Below are 21,388 nucleotides of genomic sequence, written 5' to 3' on the forward strand. Positions count from 1 at the left end.
TTATTTCAGGATTGCTATGTTAGAGCAGAAAAAGACAATGGATGCACTCAACCCAAACTTGCTACTTTTCCAGCTAGCTAAGACCTTGGGGTAGAATGGGGCCTACAAGCCTCCAAGGCTAGACAAGATTAATATAGTGAATAAAGGCATGGGCTTTGGAATCAGATGGACATAATTTCCAATCCTGGTTCCACCGCTTACTATGTGACCTTTAGCAAGTTATTGAACCTCTCCAAACCTCACATTCCTCACCAAAACATGGGGACAATACTTACCTCTTAAAGTTTTTGTGAGGTCTCAAATAAGGTAATCATGTAAAGCATGTAGAAGTTATTCTTACAACATTTATATATCTATTAAATGCCAGTTACTGTTTCAGGGTTAAACTCACCTTAAGAAGTATAAATGCTAGCTATGATTATCTGACCAGGCCACGTGTTTTCCCCTATTGCATGCACAAGAGTCCAGGCCCCAACCAGCAGTTGTAAGCTATACTTACACCAGCCCTACCAGGAAGGAGCACTTGCAGATGAAGAGTGATTACATTCCAGGAAGGAGGTCCAGAATTAAACAAGGAGGCCACTCCTCTTTCCCACTGCTAGACTAAGTTAACAAGTCAGGGTCATACTTTCTTACACCCGGTTTTGGCCAAAGACAGCCCAGAAATAGATGTCAACTTGATCAAATCTCTCAAATAGACTCCCAAGAGGGATCACAAAAGGTAAATAAGTCCCTTCCCATCTGCGGCACAGAAGTTGGGGCAGGAAAGGGTGGGGCTGACTATCTTTCCTCTTAGAGCAAGGATCCTTAGCCTAAGGCAGGGGATGATGGGCTTGAAGTGGGTGTGTTGGCAGGAAGGGGCAGGGGAGAAAAGAGCAGCATGGGATCCAGTGGACCCTTGGAAAGTTATATGTAAGAGGCTGTGTATGTGCAACTCCTAGAAAGAAAACCCATTGCATTTATCAGATTCTCAAGAGTACATGTCTCTAAAATGAATCACTGTTTTAACATAAAAACAGAAGATAATTAGGAAGGAGGGGAAGAGGAGAAATGGAGCTTAGTTCATTCCCTTCAGGGCCAGATTCCCCTGCTAGCCTAGGCTAAAGGTTGCTCCAAACAATGCCCTCTCATGCCCACTCCCCACACTAGTCTAGCCTCCAACCTTGATACCAGGGAAAACAGACACAGAGGGAAACCCTGGAGATAAAGGTCTTTCTTTATTCAACAAAGTTATCTCACTCAGTAACAAAAGAATAGGAGGTAACAATTCCCCCAAAGGTCTGGAACAGTTTCCACCCCTGGCAGCAGGAAGCAGGGCTCGCTGACACAGCTGCAGGTTGGGGCCCCTGTTGGCCACTTAGAGGTCATAGTTGGGGTTCTTCCGAAGAATAACAAAACCTTCCAGAATGGGTGTGACAGGAAGAAACTCCTCAGTGGCCAGTTCTGCTCTCTCTCCATGGGCCAACAGCACTGGGGTTGTATGTGTCTGAAACCCTGTGATGGTCTTAGGCTTACCAGCCTGACCCACCACATCCACTGCCTGTAGGGTGAGAAAAATGAAATGAAGGAACTCCAGGTGGGAGAGCAGCTGCAACCCGTAGCCCATAGTGGTTTGAAGAATCAGGTACTTGGTGATAGCCTGAGCTCCCCCCTCCCCCCCACCCCACCCAATCCCTCACCTGGCCCACACGGACAGATACTGGTAATGGCCTCAGCTCCTCATCAAACGTAACCAGCATTCGGGGCTGCATGGCAGCCACCAGCCCATACAATACATAGTGCGATTTGCCTAGGATGACTTGAGGAAAGCACACAGGACAAACAGTTAGAGGCAGTGGGTCAGGCTTGACCTAAATCTTGGGAACCCCTCCAAGCCTGACTTTTTAACTCCCAGTCATATAGCCGAATCTACCCTCCCCTCATATATTCCACTACTACCCAGAGATGCCCCAACTTTATTCGCCCAAGCCCTCACATATGAAACTCGCTTTTCCCCAGTCCCTTAGGGGCAGACACTGGAGTCAGTTCTTCATCCTCAAAAGAAAATCTCTCTTCGGATCAGCATGGGAGGTGGAAGTCTCATGAGGCCCAGCATCCAGTTATTTCATCATAGGCCCAAAGAATCCCTGGAACCCAGAGTGGTATGGAGCTAAGTTGGGTCCTGGTCCTGAATTACCAAGGTGGCCCTGGTAGGGGTAAAGATAGGGCACCATACGTCACAATATAAGATTCCTGACAGGAACTCACTGTTGCGGACATCCAGAAAAGAGACAAGAACAGTCAGCAGCCCAGCCACAGCCACTTGACTCATGAGTTGCCGGTCACTGTGGTAGGGGCAGAGGGTGAGTGTGCCCTTCCCTAAATGTGTCAGGCCCTGAAAAAAAACAGAGGGAGGTTAAGTGGAGCTGGAGAGTCACATCTGAGGAGATATCACCAAACAACAAGAAACCCCACAACTCACCCTCATCTTCCCTGCGCGGGCCCAGAATTAAAGTCTCCTTTGTGTCACTACATTTTCCCCCTCCATTTCCATAGACGCTTCCCTTGGCACATTCTAAGGAGAAGAGTTCTATTCTTTACCTGTGCCAAGCGCACCATGAAGAGGTTGTTAGGGTCCTTGGCATGGTACTGGGCTAACTGACGCAGCATTGCAGCCAGACGGGCATTATTGGTACCTGGAAAAGTTGACCATGACAGAAGCTTGGAAAAAGGGCCTCAAACCTTCACCCAATCTGCTTATGATCTTCCTTTTCTGCCTGATACTCACCACTGCCCACCATGCCCATGGCAAAGATGGAGTTATAGGAAACTTCTGGATCAGCATCATGAGAGAATTTGCTTAAGGTATCCAGGATGTTGAGTCGTGGATTTGAAACAGAGATTAGGGCCAATGCTAAAGGCACAGCCCGCCGGAGTGTTGGCTCCCCATATCTCAGCTGATGACAGAAGAAAATAACAAGGGTATCAGGGAAAGCAATAAAAACAAGAAGCTCCATTGTATGAACAGACTGATGGGTAAAAGGGGGCCTTAAACAAATTTTGTAGAAAGCGCACTGCAAAATGTCCATTTTCTTACATTCTACCAAGAAAACCCACTAGGAAAGCCTCCTTTAGGGAACCTTAAGCCATCAAAACCAGTATATACCAGTGTCCTTCATCTTATACTCACCAAGTGGCCAAAGGTTCGGAGTGCCATCTCAGCACCAATCTCCTCCCCCATAGCAATAAGAGCAATGCCCAGCACAGCCACTCCCTGCAATGGAAGAGGCAGCAGAACCCAGTAAGTCAAGGAACAAAAACCTTGAGTCAAGTCCTTTCTAAGAAAAAAAAGCCACCCCTCACATATGGAACCCAGTGTCATGCCATTTCAATATACAGTAATACCCAGAAAACAAAACCAAACCCAGCTCTCCTGTTCCCCTACAAGCTTCGTTTCTCAGAGCCTCACTCTGAGAGTACTCAGCTGCCTACATAACCTGATGTGCTCCCATGTCGGCAGGGGCTTCCTTCTTGTCCTTGTCCTTCTTTTCCTTCTTGTCTTTGTCTTCCTCCTTTTCCTTGGAGTCAAAGTGCTCACTACAGATGTGGAGCAGCTGCTGCACTTTCAGTACATTCCCAGAGCCTGCCGCATGGTGATAAGGGAGAGAAAGGGTAGAAATGAGAAGGCACCACAGAAAAGCTAACTCTGGGATTAGGAGAAGCCAAAATGATATGCAGACCAGAATGAAGGAGAAAAAGGCAACAAGAGAGAAGTGAGGAGTCACTGCAGATGTACAAGACAGAGTTACAAAGACACAGACCTGCATAGGCACACACATCCACCAGTGTGTTGGCAAAACTGCGGAACGGCTCTGACACAACCTCTAGCGCGGCCAGGATTGCCTCAATGGCCTCGCCCTTCCCTACAGAACAGATTCAAGGAGTCAGAAGACGCCTGCTCCCCATCTAGCACAGCTTGACACGTAAATCCTCCCTCTTACTCCCAGTTACTATCAGCCTTTTGCCCAAATAGAGAGATATCCCCTCACCCAGGTGGTTGAGGCCCAGTCCAAGAGGAAGCCAACGGGCATAAGTGTCCTTGAGCTCAGTCTCTGACTTCTCCATGATGGTCTGAAGGATAGTGGAAGTGACATCTCCATTGCAGGATCCCACTGCTATCATTCCACAGGCCAGAGCTGTCACACCTGCCACCTAGAAACAGGAAAATCATTATTAGACACAAAGTAAGTTATTAAAGTACTTATTTATCTGTTTTGATTCAAGATAGCTGATTCTTGCAGTCCACTGTAAGGCATCCCCCCTAATCACACCAAATAATAATCCCTTTCTGATGGCAGGTCAAAATAACAACAATAATAGGAACCATTCACTGAGTTCCTACCATGTGCCAGACACTATTTGCACACTACCATGTGCCAGCTGATTTGCACATTATTAGCATTTAATCCTCATGACATGGAACAGGTCCTGCCATTATTCCCCTTTTACACATGAGAAAAATGAGGTCTACAGAGATCAAGTTACTTGTCCAAGATCATACCATTTATAAGCAGGGGTGGCAGAATTTGAACTCAGGCCTTTCTGACTCTAAAACCTATATTTTTAGCCACCATACTATATCCATCTCTAAAACAACTAGACAAGTTAGAAATTTTAAGGTTGGCCAATAACTAAAAACCCTGAGTGAGAATCACCCATCCCAAGCTGGGTAAGTTACTCCCCACTCTGGTCAGCATACTTTCTCATAGATTCCAAGGGGTAGAACTCAACATCAGAGTACTAACTTTTGCCTTAATACCACCTGAGGCTTAGAATTCCAGTTCCAAGTGGTATCACTGAGGTGACAACCCCACCCCTCACCCTGTGCCTCCCTATTTATCAGAGAGTTTAGGATGCAGAGTACCTTCCCTACCTACCCTAAATCACCAACAGCCTCTACCCACCTCCATGCTGGACTTGGAATCTCCCATCACAGGCAGCAATAGTGTCAAAACATCTTCACGATTTGAGCCAGCATAGGCTAAGCCTAACCTGCAAAAGCCAGGGAGAGGCAGTCCCCCGAAACACACCCAAGGACAGGGCAAGCAAGGAAGAAAAAGAGAGGAGGTTATTTCATAATTTCAACAAACATTCACCAAGAACCAAATACTTGACAGTCATGGTGGTAGTCCTGTGGCAACACAGAGGTTAAAAAAAAAAGGCCTAGTTCCTGCTCTCACAGAACCTACAAGCTGAGTGCTACCAAGAGAATTGAGAGGCCTTACCCAAAAATGGAACCAAGTCTCATGGTGTTGCTGTTGTGGAGAACATAGTCTGAGAGCAGTGCCAGAGCAGGGTCACACTCGTTCCGGACCCCAGAGTTCACAATGCCACAGGCCAGAAGAGCTCCTGACTGCAAAGAGAGAATAGATTCTACTCTCAGGCTACTCTAACTTCCTCACCACAAAGGCAGATCACAGACCTCAATGTAGCACCCCACCTTAACTGGAGTTAAAAACTGAGTAGACCTCACCAGTGAAAGGGAAGCACAGCTGGGCTGCGGAACAGGGGAGGGAAAAGACTCCATTAGTGAGCTGTGCCAGACCAACCTTGATGTAGTCCTCAGAGGAGTACAGATACTTGTCAATCTGAGTGAGGCCACCATCCACATCCCACAGCAGAATCATGCCAAGGGATGCAGCTGCACTCAACATTCCTACACCAAGGGAAAAAACCTATCAGTCTTAAAATGACCCCAACCTGAGACAACTGTTATAAAGGGCTCTCCAGGGAACTGCCAGGGAGATCTCTCGTCACATAACATATTAATCTAGAAGGACAACAAAGTGACCAAAACAACATAAAGATAAAGGAGGAACAGAATTTTACCATGGTCCTTGTTCTTGTAAAGCCATTTGTTGCCATCATCAGTCAGCAGTTTGTCCTGGCCAAAGGCTGCATTCACAAAGCCGTTCACAAAAGAAGAGGCCAGGTTCATGCGGGCAGAATCCACTTGAGAGCCACTGCCCCCAAACCCTGCAAAGGAGGCAGAGGAAAGGAAAGGAAGGCAGGCAGGCTTAGAGCAGGACAAAAAAAGAAAACAGCATAGTAAACACATCTCTGGTCCTGAGTTGGTCCCTTAGGATCCTCTACCAGGCAGTAACCTGGAGAATGGGCACACTGGAATTCTGGGCTTTATAAGATAAGCATGATGGGCCAAGCCATCAGTCCCAACACAGGGGGCATAATTAATAAGCCATCAATACTCCCCCACACACACATAGAGATGGCTACTCACTGTTGTTCTCTAGGTGGGTTTTGTAGATGTCATCAGGCACCTTGGGCTCCATGATGTCCAGCTAAACAGAAGACAAAGGGTCACAACTTCTCCCCCAGTATTCTCCCAGCTGTCCCTTCTGCTATCCCACTGAATGGCAATTCTAACCAAGGAGAGTCTATTCAAAGAGACAGTCAGGGAAGTGAAAAGCCAGGTAGAATTAAAACCAAAATGCCTTGGTAGGGCAAGAGTCTCACCTCCCGAGCTAACGCCAAGAAGTTGCTGTTGAGCTGCACATTGGACATGATCTCTGTCAGGTCCTCATACTCCTCTACATCTTCACTCAGCTCCAGGAACACCCCGTGCCGGCCTAGCATGAATGCCATCTGCTTCTGCACTACCCTGTGGGAGAGAGCCATCACATCTGCTCAGCCTCCATCCACTAACGTCAGTCATAGGAAAGACCCTCAAGTAATAACCCAAATCAGAAACTACAAGTTCCAGCTCTTCATGCAAATACCTCATCTCTGAACTTATCTTTTCTTATGCCAACTTTTCCCCTACATACACATCTTTGCAGGAGGTGAAGATGTCTTCTACAAGCTCCATGTCATTGAGCATCAATGCCAATCTCAGAGCTTCAGGGAAGCGGCTGAACTTTCGGAACACACCCAAGGCACAACGCAGAAGGGCAGAGTTTTCGGGCTCGGGCACATAATTCACACAACTACAAAGGTAAAAGTAACAAAGGAATCAGAAAGTACTAGACATTCATTCACTCCATTTAATTTACTTACTCAAAATATATATCAAATGACTACTATGTACCAGGCATTGTGCTAGATGCTGTGCCTACCAAGGAGACACAAAGTCTCTGCCCTCAAGAAGATGACGGACATCAACAAATTAACTACAGACTAGACTGATGCTACCCTTGAAGCAGATACCAGATGCTCTGAGAGAATAAAGGGAGCACAAGTGAGGGAGGAGTGCTGGGAAGAGCAGGCCTGCCACCCGTCCCTACTGTGCTCACTCACCTGGTGAGATAGAGGCAGACCTTTGCATATGCGTTCTCATCAATGTCCTTCTCCAGCATATCCACCTGCTCAATTTCCATGAGCAGGTCGCAAGCTTCATGCTCTGCATTGTGGGCCATGTTGTAGGGGACAATCTCCTTCACCAAAGTCAGCAGCGGCTCCCGCTGTGCCTTCTCCGCCTCATCCAGCTCCTGCCACTCCTTAGCCACTTCTCCTGCCAGATGCCTATGGATAGGCCCAGACTAGTAAGGGAACACAGCTTCACAGGAAGCTCTCCCCTACGGGTCAAGGAATTCAATGTCTGGGAAACTCAACACACTGCTACACTAAGATCCACAGTAAGAACTCCAAGTCAGATGTCAGAATTATACCTCAGACTCCCCCTCAGATTCTCAAGAAGAAAGGCCTTACCTGACATACTCATGACCCCACGATGCCAATTCCTCCTGGGAGCCCACCAACCGAAACTTGAGGCACTCACGCTCCCCACTCATAGTCATGGCCAAAACAGAGATGATGTCAGCTGCAAAACGCTATAAAAAGACCAGTCCTTTGAAGTCAAATCCAACAGTCCAGAGTAAGGGGAGTGTGACATTATGGATGGCTGTCACTGTCCCCCAAATTAAGTTTTAACCATATACCAGTCTCTGTACTAGAAATTTACTTATGTTATCTAAGCTAAGCCTTACAATAACCCTAAGGTTAGTGCTGCTATCTTCCTTTTAAACTAACATGGCTGAAAGGTGGTAAACAAAACGGAGAGTAGAGAAAAAAAGAATCCCTGGATTCTATTCTCATTGCAAAAGTAAGCTATTGGAAGGTTTTAAGCAGAAGAGATATACAATCTAGAAAGATTGTTATTATTTTTGCATGAAGGAAAGACTATGTAGGAGGTCAAGGACAAAGTCAAGGCCAGTTACAATGTTGTACCAACAGGTAGAGAAGTGACTCAACTGGGGAGCATATTTTTGACATAGAACAAATGAATGTACAAAGGATATGAAGGAAAGAGAAAAATCAAGGTTAAACGTAAGCCTAATTAGACCGCACTTGGATATACCCAAGAGAAATGAAAACATGTCCACATAGAAACTTGTACATGAATGTTTACAGCAGCATTATTCGTAACAGCTGAAAGGTAGAAACAATCCAAATGTCCATCAACTGATGAATGGATAAACAAAATGTGGTATATTCATACACTGGAACATTACTCAGTCATAAATAGGAATGAAGTACAGATAAATGCTACAACATGGATGAACCTTGAAAACATTATGCTAAGTGAAAGAAGGCAATCACTAAAGACCACATGTTATATGATTCCATTCATATGAAATGTCCAGAGCTGGGAAATCTACAGAGACAGAAAGTAGATTAGTAGATGTCTAAGGCTGGGGGGGTGGGGGTGAGGAGTGGAGGTAGGGTGGAAGGGGTTGGAGAATAAGGAGCTAATTCTTAAAGCATATGGGGTTTCTTTTAGGGGTGAGGAAAATGTTCCACAACTGACCATAGTGATGGTTGCATATACGTGCGAATATACTAAAAACCAATCAATTGTACTTCAACTGGATGAAATGTATGAAATGCAATCTCTATCTCAATAAACCTGTTTTTTCGTTGTTGTTGTTAAAAAAAAAAAAGATCACACTGATGAAATCTCAAGGTCCAACATGAATGACAGAAACAGAGTTTGCAGAGAAGTTAATTCTTTTGGCTCTCATGTGGGTATTTTGACTGTGACGAGCTCTGTTCAACTAGCTCAGGTCTCAGGTCTATCTGACTTCCAGTGACTCACCATAAAGCCAATAGCCTAGATGAGGACTTCCTAAACTAGGGCCTCCACCAACTTCTGAAACAGGTTTACCTTATTCTCCCCAGGGGCCATGTTCTCATAGATTTCCTTCAGTTTGCCATAGTGTGGACGAAGAAATTTGAGAGGTTTGGGCACTGAAGTCATAGAAGTTGTAGAAGAACGAATCTGCCTCCGCAGTTCCTCCAGGGCTGGTCGGTACAGTGATGTGTCCTTCTCCTGATCAGGAGATGTTAGGGTTCAGACAAAAAGGAGTCGCAATCCTGTCAACTCATTATATGGAGGTTTTAAAATATTGGCTCCGCTAGGGAAATAACTGTATCTCATTCACTTGTGGTTCCCCAATTCTGCACACTGCCTGGCAAAAATGACTGACTCCAATTAGAGTTCAAGAACTCTGCTTCTCCCATGAGAGAAGCTACAAATTCTTTCAAATATCCTCTGCAACTCTACTCCGTCACAGAATCATCATAACACTGACTCTTAAATACAGTCCATCTTTCTCCATACTTCACATAGGACTTGTTGCCTCCAAATGGAATAAAGCAAACAAGTGGGAAAGACCCAAATATGCACAGCTCAGGTTAACATCATGACTCACCCCCAGTCGTTCCACGAGCATCTCCAGTTCATCCTGAAGTTGTTTGTCCTCCTCAGACTGGAGGATTGAGGGAAGAAGCTCATCAAGACAAGGAATCCCAAACATATCCTCCTCCCATTCACCCTGGGACTTGTGGAGTGAGCCTGCCCCCTTAGGTCCCCCTTAGGAGGGACCAGGGCCAAGAAAAGAGAGTGGGAATGGGAAGCCCTGGTGGGAAGGGCGCCTGGTTTCTGAGACAGGCTCTGCCTCAATGCCGTTCTGTGAAGGTGGGTGACAATGTCGACCCTTCTTCGCTAGGCGGTAGTGAGGGCTGGTGGAAAGGGCAGAGGTGCCAGCGCGGTGTGCAGGAGAAGGTTCTGAGAGGTGGGGTGCCGGGAGCCCCTAGGATCGCCCCATCAGCCCTCTTCCGGACCCGGTGGGACCGTTGGGAGTCGGGCCGGAGGCCTGCGGAGCCGCCGTGACTCAGCCCGCGGGCCTTCTCCGCTGGCTCCCGGGGCCGCGTCTCACCAGCTCCTGCTCTTTGTCCTTGTCTCCAGCATCCCGTCGCTCCTTGCTGCTAGACTTCTCGTCCGCGCCGCCGGGGGCCGTCGCTGGGGGCTGCTGGGGCTGCAGCGGCGCTTTGTCACGGCCGCCCTCCTCCATCGCTCACCTGCGGGAGCCTGCCTCCACCGCCCCTGCCGGCCCGCTGCGCGCGCACTCACTCGGACCGCCTCGTTTCCCAGATGGCCTCGCGCGCGTCGGCCACCTTTCCCCGCCTGCTCCACAGCCCGCCTGCGACCGGAAACGCCGCGGCGAGCCCGGGGCGCGGGACGGCACGCCCCTCCTTACCCCGGACTGGGATCCCCAGCCCTCGGACCCCGCCCTCGGAGGCAGGTTGGAAACTACCATCCCCAGCATCCCGCGCGCCGTAGACACCGCCCCGGTTCCGACGTCCGAGTGTCCTGAACGTGGCAGGACTGTGCTGTTTGGGATTTGGGTGCACTTGCTGCTGTAGGAGATAAATGACCTGCGAGCTGAGATGCGGAGTTTCCTTTGTCCAAAGATTTCCTCATAACAATGTGAATAATACCCACCGTGAAACCACAGTCGGCTGCTTGGTGGGACAAACGGACAAGATTCTTGAAATCGGGGACGTTTGATTGTCATATACATAGTCTGTGTAATATATGACTAGCCCTACACCACTGTGGAGTCGTAACCTATAACATCTCCCCTCCTTACCCCTTGCCCCATAAAGGAGAGTGGGCTAACAGTACTATGAGGACTTAGTTGCCATCTTAAGTGCTGTGGGGAACTAGGTGGAGTTGAACTCAATCAATAAAAATAAAGTCCTATATTCCACTGTTAATTCTGGAGCTAAAAGCAGAATAAGTGGTCTTTGCTCTCAGTCTGGCTTTTGGTCTTCCTTCTCCCTATTGACTTAGGGTGTGACCAACACTCTATCAGGATGGCTTTCAAGTGATCACATGTTGTTCTCACAATCTTTTGAAATTGATGAAGGTATGTCCACTTTACACAGGAAACTAAAGATCAGAAATGAAATAATAACCAGACATCACATAGTAAGTAGTAGAATCAGGATTTGAATCTCCATCTTTCAGTCTTCTAGGCCTTTGACAGCTTTAGACAAACCCTAACGATTCTCCTTCAACCTTGGCCATGTGTGTTTCTCCCCTTCATCTAGTAGGAGCACTCACCTTTTGGCCTATGGGTTCTGATGCATTAAAGAATGCGGAAAATGTAAAAAACATCTAGCCCAACATAGTTAGTACTGAATTAGTGTTTGAATAGCTTAAAATGGGTCTGAAGCCCATTTTAAAAACCTGTTGTTCTTTTCCACTCAATGCTTGGATACTAGGGATGATCTTCCATTTCCATTGCCAGTGACTCACCCAGCACTGGTCTGCTGATGGAAGTTAGGTAGTTCATCTCTGTTCTGCCTATTCTATCTGTGGTTTCAGGATGTCTATACATTTTTATGCTTTCCTCAGTTATCTGTAGAGAGATTCTCCTATATCTCTCCTTTTTCCATGATTTCCTTCTGTCAGTTTCCGAATTTTTCCTATATACCAGTCATATTCCAACCAGTACCTTGGAGAAGAGGGAGTAATGTGGCAAAAAGTACAGGCTGTTAACAGTCCATGGATCCGCATGAAGAGTATATGAATGTTCTTTATACTATGTTTCAACTTTTCTGTAGCTTTGGAAAGTTTCAAAGTTAAAAAAATGGGGGGCTGGGAAAACACAAGCTTTAGAAACAGACAGGCCTGGTGTCTAAAGCCAAATTCTACCATTAACCAGTTGTAAGACTTAGGCAAGATAACTAAGGTTTCTCAATGTGGTTTCTGCCTCTATAAAATGTGGATAATAAAGTATCTCCCTAACAGGTTGTTATGAGAATGAAATGATACCATGTATACAAAGTGACTTTCTGGGTGCCTGGCAACCAGAAAAGAGGCAATTGCCATTTTATCTTCCAACTACCTCAATTCTGCAGTGCTGGGGTAAACTTTCTTGTTCCTGCTCCCCACACCAAGCACTGAACCCCCTACCTTCTCTAGCCAAATGTAAATGTATGACAGTTATTTGCAGGTCCCCATGATAACATGCAGGTCTTTTCTCACTTCCCTTTGAGGTCCTGCCTTAAGCTCCATTTCAGCCAAACTCCCAGCCTTGTGGTCGATCTGCCCTCCAATCATAAGGCTGCCCATCACTGGCCCCTTCCTACTGCTTTCTTCCGAATTGCATCCACAAGCCTGCCATGCTTCCCCCAAATTCATGGCCTCAGTTGTACACATAAGATGTGTATCTTATGGATAGCTCTACTTGTATCTGAGAATTATTTAACCAGAAGTCATGGCATGCATCACACCAGAAGTGCTCCTGGCAGAGCACAACATTTCACTGTTTCTACTGCGCTGCTTCTTTCTTTGTGTTATATTTTTCAAACAGCCAGATTGCATTGTGGCCCTTTTGTTAATTCCCAGGACTAATAGCAGATGCTACAATCCCCTCTTTTTCATACTTACGACTAGTACTATCCTTCTCCAGACCATCATCTCTTACCATGCCCCTTTCACCCACCCACTTCTGTTCATCCCAGACATTTTACCATTTTTGAGCATGCACTGCCCCTTCAAGCTGATCAGCCTTTTCACGTTGCCATTCCTTCTGTGTGGAATGCCCTTTGCTGTTTTCAGCCAGCCAACTCTCCCATCCTTTAAGCTTCAGCACAATGTCATCTGTCTAGATGTCATCTGGCCCTACCAGACCAAGTTAGTCACTTTTTCCCTATCATCCCACCGTGCTTGGTGCATACGTTTCCCATCCTAGACTGAGCTCCTGGAGGACAGGAACTATGTCTTATTCATCTCTGTGTCCCTAGCACCCTGACTAATGCCTGGTTTGTGGTGAGCCTTGACAAATAATGAATGAATGAATGGTTTTGTATTCATCTTCAGGTCATCTTTGGGTATAATAGTAGCCCATTGGCAGCTCTCTTTAGAGTCAGGGCTGGGCATTGGGAAATTGTTTTCAGGATTCTCCAGTTGTGAGACCTCATAGGTCCATTGAAATTGTGCTTATTTTATACTTGGCCTATGTTACCTTATTGTGCATGGGAATTAGTCAAACTTCCCAGTAGATCAGCACAGTATATGGCCTAGAACTTTACCTATAATTGCTCTCATGTGTCTACCCAGGAGCACCATCCTTTATTCCTTCTTCTGCCTCGACATGCTAGAGCATATCACAGATACATATTTACCAGACTGTCAGTGCTATGAGGGTAATGGTTACATCTGTCACCTGATGTTCACCTTGCCTTACCCCTGGAACCAAGCACCTGCAGAGTGCTCAATAAATAGGTGCTACCTGGCTTATTTTCAGCTCAACAGGTGCTTACGTTTCCTGCAGCTGCCTGGTTGTCACACATGCCAGGCCCAGGGGAGATGTGTGGCATAGAAATGCACCTACTGGTGGTGGTCCCACCCTGAAGTATGGGGAAATTACCCAGAAGACAGATGTCTATGCTCGAGTCTAAACTCTTTCATGACTTAGAAGACAAAATGATGGGAATTAAGAACATGGGCTTTGGACCCAAGTTCCAAATCTGACTTTAATGCAATCTGTCCTGTCTGACATTGGAAGTTATGTAATCTTTTTCCTTAGTTTCTCCACTTATATAGTGGAGAAAATGGTAGAACCTTATTATAAGTTGTTATGGGAATTTAATAAGATGGTGTTTTTCAAGTGTTGGGCATAGCCTTAAACAAAATAGGGAGTCAGTAAATGAAAGCTGATGAGTATTATATTATTTGACACTTTGACCTTTTTGCAAATATGGAGTTTGAATGCCACATTTATGTCCAATTGCTGGTCAGGATCCTAAGCTGGCCTCTGAAATCAGATGGCGAGGGAAGGGCAAGGCTTTACGCTGCCAAGCCCCTCTCCTCAGTCATAATGCTGACATTAAAAATCTCATCCTCTGTGTAACACCCAAACTTCAGAAGTCTTATATCTTAATATCTCTTCAGGTTCTGAAATTTGCTAAGCTCATGAATCCACTTCCTAAAACATTAAAGCTGGAATGGTCCTTTGAGATCATCTCATCCAACTCAATTATTTTACAGATTGCTGAGGATACTAAGATCTGAGGAGGGGATGAGTCATGCCTACTGTCACATATCTAAAGGGCCAAAACCAGGTCTCCAGATTTGATGGTCCTGGCTCTTTCCAGTGCACTCTGCTGCCCCTCCTTGAGTCATGCTCAGAGGTTCAGGCCATGCTGTCCCTTGGTCTTGCAATCCCAGGGGCCACTTTGCTTCTGAATGAGTTGCCACCTATTTCCTTCCCTTAGTCAGCAATCAGCACTTCCAGGGACATGACAGAGGCCCACGTGTAGCTCTTTATGAGGACAGTCCAGTGCCCTGAAGAGCTGGGGCAGGATACAGGGGGACATATGCTGATGACATCACAGAAGGGCTACAGACCCCAATGGTAATCACTGCCAAAATTTCACTCTTCCTCTTCCAGATGCAACAAACCCACTCGTTATTAAACTTTGCAGAACACCCAGTTTTAAGGAAAATATAGACTGGACCTTTCACTGTTTTGCTCTAGTTGTCATTTTAACAGAAAAAGTAACTGAGGCTCATGGAGCTTAGGGAACAGACTCAAGCTCACACTACTAGCAGAGCTTCCATTTCAATCCAGCTGTCTTTGATTGCAATAATTTGGTTGATCTTAGATCTGAAAAATGGAAACTAGAGCACTCACAAAATATGGTTGCTATGAGGATTAAATGAGTTCACAAAGATGAAAGTACCAGTATACAAAGAGTTCTCTGAGGGAAGGAACAGTGTTATTCATCTTTGCGTCACTAGTGCCTGGCACATCATTGGTAATCAATACACTTAAAAAAAAATAAATCCACAAATGCATAAACCAATTCATGAATAAATGAGTAAAGAAATGAGTCACCAGTACAGGTGCCTGGAATACAAGAGGTATTCAATAAGTGTTCCTTTCCTTCCCTCAATCTGGAAGGTGATGGCTGTATTTGTAGTCTCTATGGATGGCACTTGGTAGACCTCAGTGTGTATGTGTAGGCGGAATGAGCATCTGTCAGAAACTCTGAGCCCGTGAGGCCATGGGGAAATTCTTGATTTCTCAGTCAGGAGCAGAGTCTAGTGCTCCAAGTTCCAGGACACTGGCATGCTACCTTAGCCAGACCATTCTTCCACTGCAAGGTAAGAGCTGCTCATCTTCCAAGCCCACCCTGGCCCAGTAGTTAGCCAGACTTGGCATGAGGCCTGGGTTCATGCACCAGTGGAGGGAGCAGCAAATCCTTATGGCTGTAGAACAGCCAGTAGTGGGGAAATAACCATAGGGAGCAGAGGATATTCTCTTTTTGGCCAGACTCAACTTCATTCCATCCCTCCATCCTGCCTCTCTTTGTTTTCTTTGGGCTTCAAATCTCAGTTCCCTGTGTCTGGTAAGTGAGTAAATGAGTGTCTAGAGGAGTGCCTAGCCTACAGTAGATGATCAATAAATATTGGTGGAATGAGTGAATGAATAAATGAAAACAGGACATAAGGAAGAGACAGTCTGACTAATGTGTGTCTGTTTATTGACAGAGGGTCCCACAGGGCCAAGACCACTCCCTCCCCACCCTCTTTCCTGTAAAAATAAACTCTGTCCTTCCCTCTCCCTGCTCTATCCACTTTCTTCCTCAGTCCAGGGAGATTCAGTGACTCCCTAAGACACTGGTACCAGTACCCCCTGCATGTACACACTTCCCCTCTCAGTCCAAGGACACAGGGAGGCAGAAAGAAGGCTTAAAAGGCCCTCAGGCTTCCACTGAAAGCCAAGCACAGCTGGCCCAGCAGTAAGGGGTGGCAGCGGTACTGAGAGCAGCATGAGAAGCAAGGGGGAGGGGAGCAGCCTGTAAGGGTGGGGCTAAAGGGAGGAGAGTCCATTCCCAAGTGAGCACTGAGAGAGCCTTTGGGGAGAAGCCTGGGAGGCACACCACTGGGTCCTGTGTGTTCAGAGTAGGGCAGGCACAGCAGGCCAATGGCCACCAAAGCAAGTGAGCTTGGGGCCAGAAGAGGCAGACTCCTTACTATGGGAGCTGGTGGGTGCTCACCTCCCCTACCCCCCCACCCTGTCCCAGGCCTCCTTCATGTCAACACCCAGGTAGGGTGACACGTTAAGATGTCACAGTGAATGGTGGGGGCTCTGCTGGAGGCAGGGGCACCCCCAAAACAGAGGCACGGTGTGGTGGTTGAGGAGGGGCTGGGACTCATGTCACCTGGAGTGTGGAGGGGCTGGGCACAGCTCGGCTTACATCTGCCTTCCCCTAACCCTGGAGTCAATAGCCTCCTCAGGCGCCTCACCAGGTGGCTCCAGGCCACCGTGTTGGGTGGACATTTCTCCCCCCACCCAGGTCTACCACACCTCACACAGCTGCCCTGGGTTCATGGGGGAGCCGACAGGGCAGCCGAAGTGCCGCAGGAAGTCACGGGAGTTGGAGAGGGTGCCCAGCACACGGAAGCGGGCAGGGCTGTGGGGGTCGGTCACCAGCCCCTCGTGAGAGCTCTCTGGTGTGCGGACCGAGCACCACACCTGTGGGCCAGGACAGACACAGGGCCATATGGTGTCTAGTGTGGGACCGGGCCATAGACTCCACTACAGCAGAGCCATCCCAAGGGCACACACCAGCCCCTGTTCCTTGGCTCAGGAGGGATCCAGCCCTAATTTCTCCAGGCCTCAGGGAGCCTGCAGAGGCTCAGCCAGCATCTCAGCCCCAACCCCTTTGCTATCAGCATCAAGGGAGAGGAACACACCCTCCCTCTCAAACTCCTCAAAGGCTTTTCAATGTTGCTCTGAATTTTAGGTTGCCCAGGACAGCCATGTATAAGGAAAAGAAGTGGAGCCCCCAGAGGCTGCCTGCTATGATGCAAAGTGCCTAGAGAAGACCCTGCCTGAGTGTAGCTCTCCCACTTCATTCCTGTGTGGACCTCTCCAAGCTTTATTTCCTCCTCCTTACCTCCTTCACAGGAACAGCATGAGGATCAATGCCCACTGCCCACTCTTGCCTCCCTCAAGCAGGATGGTCCTGCCCTTGGAGATCTGCAAAATTCTATTGAAGAGTTCTCCCTACCCCAGCTTCCTCAGACAGCTCTCACAGGCCCCAGCAAGAGGCTCTGGGCACAAGACCTTCCCGGTCTACCTTCAATACCCCAACTTTGGCCTCCTGCTTCCCAGCCCCTCTCATGCATGCCCCAGAACTCTTCCTATGACACCGTGAGGAGGGAATGGGTACAAGGCGTGGACTGCAGGCCTCCCAGGAGTGCAATACCTGGGCAAATCCCACAAAGAAGAGCTGGTGGTTGGTGAGCCCCACGGCTGGCAGCTGCTGCTCCTCCCCGTGCTTCCTCAGCCATGCTTTGTAAGCCTGGGGTTGGGCAGAGGGGGCAGTGAGTCCATCAGGCCTACCCACCTCTTGCCAGCACCCTTCCTCACTGGAGGACTGGCTGGGCCACTCACGTTGTAGGCAGCTTTAAGTCCCCCGTTGTCAGCAATGTTCTCCCCCAGCGTCTGGCGGCCATTGAGCCTCTCCCCATTGACCTGGTATTGGCTGTACTGCTCCTCCATGCAGGCCGTGTGGTTCCGGAAAGCCGCCAGGGATTCATTCTGCCACCAGGGTCGCAGGTTCCCTTCCTTGTCATATTCACGCCCTGAGGAGAACTCACCTTTGCACCCCACCAACACCCAGAGCTCACCCCCTGGGGGCAGGAGCACCCCTACCAACCCTGTGCCACAGATTCCAGAAACCCTGGGGTCTGGCCTTCCACATCCCAAGGCCTTGCAGGAGCCACTGGAAACTCTAGGCTGGAAGGACAATCCATGGGCTCCTACCTTGGTCATCAAAAGCATGTGTCAACTCATGGCCCATCACCACACCGATGCCACCAAAGTTCAGGGCCCTGATGGGTGAAAAATGCTGAGTGACAACGCAGTGGGGGTTCTTCTGACTCACTTTGGCCCTGCTCCCAGCTTTCCCACACACACAGGCCCCAGTGCCCAGCCCCTCCCGTCTCAGACGCACTTGGGGTGGTTGCGGGCATAGAAGGGGACCTGCAGTATGCCAGCGGGGAAGACAATCTCATTCTTGGTTGGAAGGTAGTAGGCATTCACTGTCTGGGGGGTCATGCTCCACCTGGGGGATAAAGAGGCTGAGGCTGTCAGTCTTGACCGTTCTGGTGCCCCTCCCAGCCCAGCAGCCCTGACCTACCTCCTACAAGGGCCTTGCACCTCTGGTCTGGGATCAGTCTTGCACTCCCTTCCCCCAGTCCTAGAAACCTCCCCCCACCTCTCCTGCTGTCCCAAGTGCCTGAGGCCCCCCCACCCCATTCTCACTGGTCCCGGCTGGGAGGCTTGCGGAGCTGGTCGGCCATCACCTTAGCAGAAAAGTTGTACAAATTCAACATGTTCTGGAAAAAGGAATCTTCAGAGACTTCATACTGTGGAAATGGTGGGAAGAAGAAAACAAGCAAGAGAACATGTTGGAGAGGGTAATAGTCCCAGTTTGGCCACTAATTATTTTCTCTCTGAGCCTCAGTTTCTTCAACTGTAAAATGGGAGTAAAATATACTTCACAATGTTATGATGTGGATTAAATTAGAATATAAATAAAAATAAATAATAGCTGCCAATATTTAAACAGTCCTTCTCATGTTGCAGGTGCCGTCATTTTTTTTTTTTACATACTGCCTCCTTGAATTCTCAGAACCATATGAGGTAGGTACTAGTAGGTCCTCCCATTTTACAGATGAAGAAACAGAGGCTCAGAGAGGTTATACAACTTTTCCAAGATTAAATAATTAGTTCAGGGTAGAAACAGGATTTAACTCAGTTTAATTCCAAATCCCTTTTGTAAGCACTGCATTTTACTGCTGTCTGGTCTGCAGCCTGGCACGGAGCCAGCACTTGAGAAAGGCTGGAGGCCTGCATCTGCCTCTGCAAGGGGCCAAGTTCCTCCTTCCCTCCAGTGCTTGAGCCCCAATTCCTGAGTCAGAGAACAGTGCTCCCCATGTGGCTGCCATTCGATATTGGTGAACAGAGACACTCACCCCATCATAAACATCGTCCAGCTCTTTGGGTTCCAGGATGAAGTCCGGGAAACCAATCATGTCGTAGATGGCGTCTGCCTGAAGAGACCAGGTCAAGGGTTTCCCTCTCCAGGCTCGCACCTAACTGTATCCTCTGTTCCCACCTCAAGGTGGCGTCCCTACACCAGCCACGGCTCACTTTCTCCTTGGCTGCCAGACGGGTCTGCTCATCCATCCAGACCAGCTGTTCCAGGGCCTCCTCAAAGGCTGTCCGGATCTCGCTGATCATCCCTTCTGCCTGGGAGGGAGGGGGCGCTAGTCAGTTTCCTCCCTGCACTTAATGCATCCCTTCTCCCCCTTCCATCCTGGAGCCCCGATCCCCAAACCTCCTAAAGAGGCACGTGGGAGTGCATGGACTCATGAAATAAGGCAATCTGGTGAGGATGGGAAGGAAACATGATTCAGAAAGTACTGGGATTGTGGGTGGCTTTTTTTCCCTAATTAATTACTATTTCAACTGACAATACATTAATTAAAGGAATGTTATAATTTTAGTATAGTGTATTGATTTTATTTGATTATAGAAGGAAGGCATTGAAAGTAGAAAATTTGGAAAATTGAGAACTAAGAGAAGAAAATAGACTTCATTTTAATCCCATCACTAAGAGGTAACTTTTTTTTAACATTCTGAGGATCTACTTCCAGTGTTTTCCTCTACTCAGATACAAATACATTCATGGAATTACATTGCACAATATATCTATTTTTTGTCACCTGCTTTTTTTTTACTTAAAAATATAGCCTCAGTTTTAAGGCTGCCTCATAATAATACATCCCAACCACAACTGGACATACAAGCTGTTTTCATTTTCCTCTATTATAAACAACACCATCATAAACATCCTTGTAGATAATACTTTAAGTCATTCATTTTCATCTCCTAATAAAAAATGATTTTTTCTAATTTTACATGTAAATAAGCTCATTGTAGAAAAATTGGAAAATACAGAAAACTTTAAAAGACCAAAAAATCTCTCATAATCCCATCACTGTTAATTTGCTGATGAATTTCCTTCCAGATTTTTTTCTATATATACACACATATGAACAATGAGTTTCTAAAAAAAAAAGAGGTAGTGTTGGAAGAACCTTGGAGACTCACAATTTCCTTGCTTTGGCGGTCAAACGTGGCCTTCACGAAGAGGGACCCCAAAGCAAAGCCAAGGGCATCATCCGTATTGGAGATACAGGTCTGCCACCTCGGCACGCAGGACTGTCAAGAGACAAAAAGTCAGGTCTCTATCCCTTCCTGTGTCTCTGGGGCTCACCCCTCTCAGCTCTGAACAACAGAGGCCTGGGTTTAGGGTGTCATCACTCCCTTGGACTCCAGGGAAATGAAGGACAGTATCTTGAAGTATGACAACCCCAGCAGCTAAACCTCAAGAGGACCACGTGTGCTGTCCATTCTATTCTCAGTGCTGCCCTCCTCTTTAGTGTCTAAGAGGCCCATTGGCGTCCAGAAGTTTTTTTGCTTGGCTCCACATCCCAGTCTACTATCCAGTCCCCCACGTCAGAAATCTGGGAGTCTTCCCAGCTTCCTTAATCTCCCTAAGCCCCACATTTGTTCAATCCATCATTGATTTCCACTAAGCCTACTTCTTAATCATCTTTCCCATCCACCTCGTTGCCACCGCCCTGACCTAGAACACTACCATCTCTTGCCTGAAGATTGAAGTTGCCTCTTAACTAGACATCCTGACTTCATTCTCACCCTCCCCCAACCCCAGCCAACCCTCCTCTATCTCTCATTTAGTTGCCAGAGAGTTCATCTCATACATAAACATGACCAGATTATTCCTCTGCTTAAAACCATCTCATGGCTTTCCATCCCTGAAAGAATCAAGGCAAAACTTCTTAAGACAGCATCCAGATCCCTTCATGGACTGGTCCATGCTCAACCCACCAACCTCAGCCTCTCTGTTGCCCTGTTCTCAAGCTCATGCCAGAACACATGCAAACCCTCCATGCTCTTTCTGGTCTTGAGGAATCTGCTCGTGCTGTTTCTCC

At 47.5% G+C, this 21,388-nt stretch overlaps 2 protein-coding genes across 6 annotated transcripts in view; both read right to left on the bottom strand.

Annotated features, from left to right (window-relative positions):
• Positions 1-1,218: 1,218 nt before the first annotated feature.
• On the bottom strand, positions 1,219-10,349 carry PSMD2 (proteasome 26S subunit, non-ATPase 2). The gene is made up of 21 exons (XM_037839380.1): positions 10,215-10,349; positions 9,708-9,764; positions 9,161-9,325; positions 7,705-7,826; positions 7,294-7,518; positions 6,825-6,983; positions 6,514-6,658; positions 6,278-6,338; positions 5,869-6,015; positions 5,589-5,695; positions 5,265-5,392; positions 4,944-5,031; positions 4,029-4,191; positions 3,801-3,902; positions 3,477-3,622; positions 3,170-3,253; positions 2,768-2,936; positions 2,581-2,675; positions 2,248-2,374; positions 1,680-1,798; positions 1,219-1,540 (listed from the first exon to the last, which is right to left on the bottom strand). The coding sequence occupies exons 1-21, from the start codon at positions 10,347-10,349 to the stop codon at positions 1,358-1,360; spliced, it is 2,727 nt and encodes a 908-aa protein (XP_037695308.1). The 3' UTR covers positions 1,219-1,357.
• Positions 10,350-15,820: 5,471 nt separating this feature from the next.
• Positions 15,821-21,388, bottom strand: part of LOC119536538 (endothelin-converting enzyme 2) — a 31,627-nt gene continuing 26,059 nt past the window's right edge. For 3 of the 5 annotated variants that reach the window (XM_037839428.1, XM_037839418.1, XM_037839393.1), the window contains 9 exons: positions 20,484-20,594; positions 19,521-19,619; positions 19,343-19,420; positions 18,630-18,733; positions 18,319-18,429; positions 18,129-18,196; positions 17,757-17,947; positions 17,569-17,664; positions 15,821-16,832 (listed from right to left, as the gene is read on the bottom strand). In XM_037839428.1, coding sequence (XP_037695356.1) covers positions 16,656-16,832; positions 17,569-17,664; positions 17,757-17,947; positions 18,129-18,196; positions 18,319-18,429; positions 18,630-18,733; positions 19,343-19,420; positions 19,521-19,619; positions 20,484-20,594 — 1,035 coding nt within the window. In that variant the 3' untranslated portion in view covers positions 15,821-16,655. The remainder of the gene's footprint in view (positions 16,833-17,568; positions 17,665-17,756; positions 17,948-18,128; positions 18,197-18,318; positions 18,430-18,629; positions 18,734-19,342; positions 19,421-19,520; positions 19,620-20,483; positions 20,595-21,388) is intronic. The other 2 variants (XM_037839411.1, XM_037839403.1) reach the window with 2 other exon arrangements.

Source organism: Choloepus didactylus, chromosome 1 (genome assembly GCF_015220235.1).
Source record: "Choloepus didactylus isolate mChoDid1 chromosome 1, mChoDid1.pri, whole genome shotgun sequence".
Classification (NCBI taxonomy): domain Eukaryota; kingdom Metazoa; phylum Chordata; class Mammalia; order Pilosa; family Megalonychidae; genus Choloepus; species Choloepus didactylus.

Coding starts and splice junctions, on each gene's coding strand:
- PSMD2 (XM_037839380.1), bottom strand. CDS start 10,349: ATGGAGGAGGGCGGCCGTGACAAAGCGCCGCTGCAGCCCCAGCAGCCC. Junction 3,903..4,028: donor ACTGGGCCTCAACCACCTGG/GTGAGGGGATAT, acceptor TCTGTTCTGTAG/GGAAGGGCGAGGCCATTGAG. Junction 1,799..2,247: donor TTTTCTGGATGTCCGCAACA/GTGAGTTCCTGT, acceptor GCTTTCCTCAAG/TCATCCTAGGCAAATCGCAC.